Genomic DNA, 8,466 nt, shown 5'->3' on the forward strand with positions numbered 1-8,466 from the left:
AAGGAGACTGTTGTCAGAACTGGGATTTTTTTATTAAATTGGAAACTCTATTCACAATTAAGTCAGATGGGGTCATCAGGGAGCGGTTTCGAGGCTGGGGTGGGAGGTAGCTGGTTTGGGCTCCGGCCACTGTGGACCACGATGTCGTCATATTCATCCTGGGGGCAGAGGGGGCCAGGCAGAGGGGCTCAGGTGGCTGCCACCTTGCCCGCTGCCCAAGTTCTCCCACCCACCCTGAGAACCGGGTGCTGCCTTGAAGCCCAAGTTCCCCGCTCCCAGTTCAACTTCCCTGCTTCTGGTTCTCTAAGCACCACTTTCCAGGTCACCTGTGTTCTCCCAGCACTACTGCCTGGGCTCCAGCCCTGCTGCCTCTCCAGCCCTTCAGCCACCGCAGCCTGAGGTCTCCCCCTCCGCCCCTTCCCTCTGCCTCTACCCAAATTCCTCAACCCCCACCGTTCAACGACAGCCCCTGCCCCCAGCAGTGTCTCTGCTGCCTGGGTTCTCCAATGAAGCCTCCTCACCGCTGGCTTAGGTCTTTCCCCACCGCTGCCCGTGTTTGAATCACTGCTGCCCAAGGTCATCTTCCCACAGCCTAAATTCTCCAGCTCTTGCTCCCACAAAACAACTCCCCACGCTGCCACCCTCTGCTGCCTATGTTTACCAACCACTAGGACCAAGGTCTTTTCTCTCCCTCTGCCTGAGTTCTACCTCTGCCACTGCCTGAGTTCTCCCCGCCACCCCTGTCCAGGTCTCCCCTGATCGCTGTCTGGTATCACTTTCACTGCTGCCTGAGTTCTCTAATCACAGCAGCCCAACGTCAGTCTCAACGTGCTGCCTAATTTCTCTTCTCCCCCGTCCACCTGCCCGTTTACTCTGACCCCCAAGCTGGGCCGCCCAGTCTTTCCTCCTGACTCACGCCCTCGTCCCCGCTGTCGCTGTCGCTACTGCTGCTGCAGGGGCCGGGCTTGTCCTCGTCCTCGGGCTCAGGGGCTCCGTGTGCACGGAGGAGGCGGGCGAGGATGGGGTTGGTCCGGAGCATGGCGCTGCCGAGTGGGGTGCGACCACCGTACATGCGGGTGGCGGGGTTGGCACCGGCCTTCAGGAGAAGTTCCAGCACATCGGCTGCCTGGGCCTCCACTGCCAAGTGCAAGGGGCTGCGGCCACATGTGGGCTCCTGTGGGGTGCAGCAGAGAGGTTAGAGGAGACCCTGCCCCGCTCGGGGACGATCTCCACCCTGCCACGCCTTCTCCCTAGGGCAGCTCACCGGTTTGTTGAGGTCAGCTCCGGCCTCCCAGAGCAGTCGGACCATCTCCGCGTCTTTGTGGATGACAGCCACATGGAGTGGGGTGTGGCCTGGGGACAGAGTGACCTATGTCAGATGATGGGGGGGTGGGCCTGGGCCCCCAATGCCACGATCCTAGGGGATGGTTTTGTGGCCTGAGGGTGATGGAGTTTGGGGTCTGGCTCCTGAATGCCTGGGTGTATCAAAGAGGCTCCTGCATCCCAAATGCCTAAGTCTCAGGTGGTCTGGAACTTGCTGGTAGTGCCAATGCCTGGGTTGTGGGATGTCTGGGGCCCATGCGTGAAGAGCCCAGGGGCTTTGGACAGGAGGCCTGGATCTTGGGGCTAGGAGACCTGAGTCTCTGGTCTTACTTCACAAAGAAACAGGACCCCAAATTCCTGGGTCCTGAGTAGTTGAAGGGCCTATGACCTTGGGGGGTGGGGTGGGCCCTGAACACTGGGTCCCGCCCTTCTACCTGTGGAGGGGCCTGGTCCCAAGTAGTTGGGTGGGCTTAGAGACGGGGGAGGTGAGACTCAGATGCTAGGGCCCTGGGTAGACAAGGTCTATTTTCCCATGAGGCCTGGCTGAGGAGGGCTGTCCCTGAACTCCAATGTCAACCTCTGGGAACCTGGGCTGCCAGAGTTTCCCAGAGGGCTTGGCGCTTGAGTTCCCTTGTCCTGGGTGGCCTGGGGCTTGTGGTTCTCAATAAGCTGGGACCTGAGCAGGAGTCCTTGGGCCTGATGCCTGGGTTCCCTAAAGCCTCGGTATTATTTCCCAAGGGGCCAGGCTTTGAGTCAGGAGAGCCGAGCCCAGAGCCAGGCACCCTTACCCTGCCTGGGAGCCCGGGCCCTTCCCAGTGACAGAGGACACTCACCCTCATAGTTTTCAGCCTCCAACTGCAGTTTCCAGTCCTCTTCACTCTCATCCTCTTCCTTCTCCAGGTCAGGTTCAGGGTACAAGGCAACAGAGGTGTGGTTGGTGTCAGGGGTGTGGTCAGAGCCCTGAGCGAGGTAGGTGTTGGGGACTCCCCTGGGGCACCGGGGGCGGGGCTGGAGCAGCACACGAGCGCAGGCGTGTGCCCCGACGCGGCAGGCCAGGTGCAGCGCCGTGTGGCCCCCACGCTCCGCCACCAGCAAGCTGGCACCTGCTGCATACAGCTTCTCCACCGTGGATGCCTCTTCCAGGATGGCTGCCAGATGCAGGGCTGTCTGCAGGAGCAGAAGGCAGGGGTTAGGGGGTCACACAGAGAAGCCTGGCCCCCAAGCCCTACGGTGTGTACGGGTGGCTCACCTGGCCCAGGTCATTCTGCAGGTACAGGTACTCAGTACCAGCGGCGAATCCTAGGAGGAAATCCAGGAAGGGCTCGTGCTGGTGAATCACGGCCAAGTGCAGGGCCCTGAGGACAAGGACGGGGTCAGAAGGCAGAGGTCTGGCACTCTCTTTTTAGTTTGCTTGGGTGTTTGTTTGTTTTTTTTGGTTTGTTTGTTTTACTTCTTATGAGGTCACGTACTCTAGCGTGCGTTCATTCAACAAACGTGGGTGCTAGGCATTATGACCACAGTTTTGGAACCAGCTGTCAGGAACCTGGGAGGGTCAGGTCAGAGTTAATTCAGCAAATTTGTTTAATCAATGTTTTGGTTTGGTTTGGTTTGGGGGTTTTTTGGTTACACCGCACAGCATGTGGGATCTTAGCTCCCTGACCAGGGACAGAACCCGAGCCCCCTACAGTGGAAGCGTGGAGTCTTAATCACTGGACCAGCAGGGAAGTCTCCAGTGTTTATTAAGTAGACTTCTACTCCCTCCCAAGATGAAGTAACATGGACCAGATTTCACTCCCATCTCCAACCAACCAAAAAAAACCAGACATAATACAGTATATGAAACAACAGTTCCCAAGATACTGGACATCATGCAATGAATGACAGCAATTCTAGGGAAACAGGCAGCACACTCGATGAGCCCTTCAGTTGACTGTTCAGTTGAGAGTTTCCAAGCCATGATGCAGAAAGGGGAACGCAGGCAGATTTGCCTGAGGTGAGGAGACAGAGCTGAGTCTCAGGAGAGCAAGGCAGCTGGAGTCACAGGACAGGGAACCAGAGAGGAGACAGCTGCCCAGGGATCGCAGAGGGGCCTCTTGAGTATTTAGAAGAATACTGGTCAGTGCAAGGGTGTAAGGAAACTACCCCAGGCTGGGGGAAAACCATCCAAAAGGATTAGAGAGATATGCCTGGTGCTCACACAGGGCCGGGACTAGGACAAACCCACAATTCACAGGATATTGGGTAGAATACTCCGGAAGGTCTTACTTCATCAGTAATGAGGAATAATGAGCCCCAGATTAGGTGGGTGCTCAGGACCCACCTAACAAATCATAAAAGCAAAACCCCAAAGGATCAAACTACTTACAAGTAATTTAACCGCATCCCAGAACAATATTTAAGAGTATTTATAGGAATACAAAGCTAGCTAGCCTGACAAGGTAAAAATTACAATGTCTGGCATCTAATCAAAGATTAGATGGTTAAGAATCCGCCTGCCAAAGAAGCAGGAAAGCATGATCCATAGTGAGAATAATCAACCAATGGACATTGACCCAGAAATGACTCAGACGGCAGAACTAGCAAACGAGAACATTCAAACTGTATCTTACACACGCAACAAGTTAAGTAGAGACATGGATAAAAAAAAGAAAAAAAAAAAAGACTCAAACTGAACTCCTAGAGATAAACACTACAGCACCTGAAATGAAAAAGACACTGGATGGAATTAACAACAGATTACACACTACCAAAAAAAAAAGATTAGCAAACCTGAGGACTTCACAATAGCAACTCTCCAGAATGAAACACAGAGAACACTTCAGAACGGAAAGGACATCAGTGAGCCGTGGGCCAACTTCAAGCGGCCCAGTCTATCCATAACAAGTTCCTAAAGGAGCAGGGGGATAGAAAAAACGTTTGAAGAAATAATGTCTAGAAAGTTTTCCGAATCTGATGGAAACTATAAACCCACGGCTCCAAGAAGCTCTATGACTCCCGAGCACAAGAAATATGAAAAGTATACCGAGGCCCCACATGAAAAACCTGTTCAAAATCAACAACTAAGATAAATATCTTCGGAGCAGCCAGAGGAAAAGATACCTTAAGTATAAAGGAATAAAAATAAGCACGACAGCAGGTTTCACAAAGGAAATAATACAGGAGAACACGATGCGGCCACATCTTTAAAGTACTCAAAGACGGACTGTCAACCTAGAATTCTTTAACCCAGCAAAAATATCTCTCAAAAATGGAGACAAAATACAGCTGCTTTCAACTATACAAAAGGAACTCATCACCAGCAGACCCACATCACAAGAAATGTTCAAGGAAACCTGTAAGCAAAAGGAAAATGACGTCAAACGAAAATATGGATCTATACAACAGAATAAAGAACACTGAAAACAGTAACTATACGGGTAAGTACATAAGATTTTCTTTCTTAATATGTAAATTTCTTTAGAAGATAATTTTTTAAAAAGAATTGACTGTTTAAGCAAAAATTATAACAGTGTCTGGTGGAGTTTATAACACATGTATAAGTGAAATGTACGACAGCAATACAACAAAGGCCAGGAAGAGACAAATGGAAATATACTATTCTAAGGTTCTTTTATGCTATGAGAAGCGGAATCACATCACTCGAAGGCAGACCATAATAAGTTAAAGTGGCACACTATAAGCCCTAAAGCAGGAGTCAGCAAATTTTTCTGTAAAGGGACAGATAAATAATTCAAGCTTAGTGGACGACATGGTCTCTCTTTCACCTACTCAGCTCTCCTGTCAGGATGCAAAAGCAGCCATTGGCGATATGTAAATGAATGGGCATGGCTGGATTCCAACAGAACTTACTTTATGGCGTCTGCAATTTGGATTTCATATAATTTTCACTTGCAATGAAATGTTTTTCTTCTTTTGATTTTCTTCCAACCTTTTAAAAATGTAAAAACCATTCTTAGCTCACAGCCATACAAAAGCAGGTAGCTGGCTGGATTTTGCCTGTCTTTGTTGGCAAAGACCATAGTTTGCCAACCTGTCTTTCAGAGCAATCACTAAAATAAAAAACAAAGAGTTAAAGGTAATAAGCCAACAAAAGAAATACAACGGGGCTTCCCTGGTGGCGCAGTGGTTGAGAGTCTGCCTGCCGATGCAGGGGACACGGGTTTGTGCCCCGGTCCGGGAAGATCCCACATGCCGCAGAGCGGCTGGGCCCGTGAGCCAGGGCCACTGAGCCTGTGCGTCCGGAGCCTGTGCTCCGCAACGGGAGAGGCCACAACAGTGAGAGGCCCGCGTACCGCAAAAAAAAAAAAAAAAAAAGAAAGAAAAGAAAAAGAAATACAACGGAACAAAATTTGCTCGTTCCAAAAGACAGAAAAAGAGGAAAAGGTAAACAAAGAAGAGATAAGTAGAAAACTAATAACGAGATGATAGACATAACTATATCAATAATTAAATTAAATGTAAATGGTCTAAAAGCTCCAATTAAAAGGTAGAAACTGTCAGATTGAATAAAAAAGCAAAACCCAACTATATGCTACCTACAAGTAACACCCTTTAAAATAAATTTTAAAATAGGTTAAAAATAAAAGAATGGAAAAAGATATACCATGCTAACACCAGTCAGTCAAAAGAAAGCAAGAGTGAAGGACTTCCCTGGTGACACAGTGGTTAAGAATCCGCCTGCCAATGCAGGGAACACGGGTTCAATCCCTGGTCCGGGAAGATCCCACATGCCACGGATCAACTAAGCCCGTGTGCCACAACTACTGAGCCCGCGCTCTAGAGACCATGAGCCACAACTACTGAACCCATGCGCTGCAACTACTGAAGCCTGTGCGCCTAGAGCCCGTGCTCCACAACAAGAAGCCACCTCAATGAGAAGCCCATGCACCGCAACGAAGAGTAGCCCCCGCTCGCCGCAAATAGAGAAAGGCTGCCCGCAGCAATGAAGACCCAACGCAGCCAAAAAATAAATAAATGAGACAGCATACACGAAAGCCCCTAACGTTGGCTAGCATAAAAAAACAGATACTCAATGAAAAACAAGTTTAAAAAAAAAAAGAAAGCAGGAGTGAGTATTTTAATATCAGAGTAGATTTCAGAGCAAGGAATATTACCACGGATAGAGAAGATTATTTCCTAATGATAAAGAGGTCAATTAAGGAAGAAGACATAATAATCCTAAACATTTGTGCCCCTAATAACAGAGCGTCAAATTACACGAAGGAAAACCTGATAGAACAAGGAAATCCACAAATCCACAATTATTGTTGAAGATTTCAATACCCCTCTCTCAATAACTGATAGAACAAGTAGACAGAAATCATCAGCAAGGATACAGTAGACCTGAACAACAGAAGAACCAAAGAAACCAATACAACCTCTAACTGACACTTGGAGAACACTACACCAACAGCAGCAGAATACACATTCTTTTCAAGTGCACACACAATGGAATTAAACTAAAAACCAATAAAAGGAAGATATTTGGACTATCTGGAAACTAAATAACATACTTCTAAATAATCCACCAGCCAAAGGAGAAATCAAAAGAGAAATTAGAAAGTGTACTGAATTAAGTGAAAATAAAAACACAGCACACCAGAATTTGTGAGATACTGCTAAAGCACTACTCTGGGAAATTTACACGAAACACCTATACTAGAAAAAAAGAAAGGTCTCAAATCAATGACCTCAGCTTCCACCTTAAGAAAATAGAAAAAGAAGAACAAATTAAACCTAAAGTAAGCAGAAGAAAGTAAATAATGAAAGTCAGAAGAAAGATCAACAAAATAGAAAGCAAGAAAAAAAAAAACCTATAGAGAAAATAAATGAAACCACAGCTGGTTCTTTGAGAAGATCGGTGTTTCTTGAGTGCCTCCTATGGGCCAGGCACTGTTCCGTCACTGGGGATACAACTGTAAACACAACACACAAAAACCCCAGGGACATTCCCTCAGTTGGGCCTTTACAGCATTGTTCCTTCTACCTGGAATGCTCTCCCCAGATTATCTGCTTACCTCACTTTCCTACTTTATTTTTCTCCAAAGAACTTACTATCTTCTGACATACCATTTTTCTTATTTTTTTTTCATTTTTCCATCTTTGTTTCTTCCTATCTTTCTTCTCTTCTGTCTCTCTTTCTTACTTTGTGTCTATGTGGCTTTCTGTTTCTTTCTTTCCTTCTCTCTACCTTTCTTTCTCTTTTGTTCCTCCCACCCTTCCTCCCTTCCTTTCTGTAAGTCTGTCTGCCCTGCCATCTATATACCCCCACTAGAATGTAGGCTCCACAAGTCATAAGTTTTTGTGCTTTCTTCACTGCCTTATCACCGGCACCTAAAACAGGGCCTGAAACGTTGTCGGTGTCGGATAAATATTTGTTTAACAGATGAATCCCTGCTGTCATGGAGTTTACATTTTCTGTTTGAATGTAAGGTTTGAAGATTAGTGCTCAGAAGGTGGGATCTTAGAGTCAAAAGCCAAGTATTAATTTCGGAAATCAAAATCTAATGCGTCTAAGTTAGGAGCTAAGGATCAAAGATCATATTTAGAGGTGAGATGTCAGGAGGAGCCTGCCTGAACTTCAGTTCTAACATAGGTCTCAGGACCGCAGTCAGGAAGGTCAAATCGAGCCTTGGATGTGGAATCAATCAATGGATGTGGAGCTCTGAGAACCAGAGTTCCAGAAAGGAAGGGGTTAGGATCAAAATTAGATTGGAAATTGATTTATCAAAGGTTAGACTTGGGGGTTAGAGGTCAGGGAAAGCATTAGAAGACAGATTTAGGATTGAGAGGTTGGGAAGTCAGGATCAGAAACTAATAGGGAGTCAGATGTGGGATTTTAGGGCCCGGTGTGGCAGCCTAAGGTTCACTCACGTGTCGCCATCCTCAGTGACGTAGCCAAAGACGAGGGGCGCCCACGACAGCCCCGGGCCCAGCTCCGCGCCTAGCCCCGGTCCTCCGGGGGCCGCCGCGTCCGGACCCAGAGAGCCCAGACCGCTGTCGCACCATTCGTCGGCATCCGCAGCTTTCCCCAAGCACGCGACCCCGGCCATGGCCCCCAAAGCCTCAGGGGACCCCAGCGGCCGCCCGCCAGTCGCTGGGCTCTGCCTGGAATTCTAGCGCTTCCGCCCTGGGGGGAATTCC

The 8,466-nt window shown here is 48.3% G+C and overlaps 1 protein-coding gene across 1 annotated transcript; it reads right to left on the reverse strand.

Annotated features, from left to right (window-relative positions):
* Window positions 1-10: 10 nt before the first annotated feature.
* Window positions 11-8,459, reverse strand: NFKBIB (NFKB inhibitor beta). Its single transcript, XM_030874300.2, has 6 exons — window positions 8,197-8,459; window positions 2,573-2,678; window positions 2,157-2,490; window positions 1,265-1,353; window positions 917-1,174; window positions 11-158 (listed from the first exon to the last, which is right to left on the reverse strand). The coding sequence occupies exons 1-6, from the start codon at window positions 8,373-8,375 to the stop codon at window positions 63-65; spliced, it is 1,062 nt and encodes a 353-aa protein (XP_030730160.1). The 5' UTR covers window positions 8,376-8,459; the 3' UTR covers window positions 11-62.
* Window positions 8,460-8,466: the final 7 nt, after the last annotated feature.

Source organism: Globicephala melas, chromosome 19 (genome assembly GCF_963455315.2).
Source record: "Globicephala melas chromosome 19, mGloMel1.2, whole genome shotgun sequence".
NCBI classification, from domain to species: Eukaryota; Metazoa; Chordata; class Mammalia; order Artiodactyla; family Delphinidae; genus Globicephala; species Globicephala melas.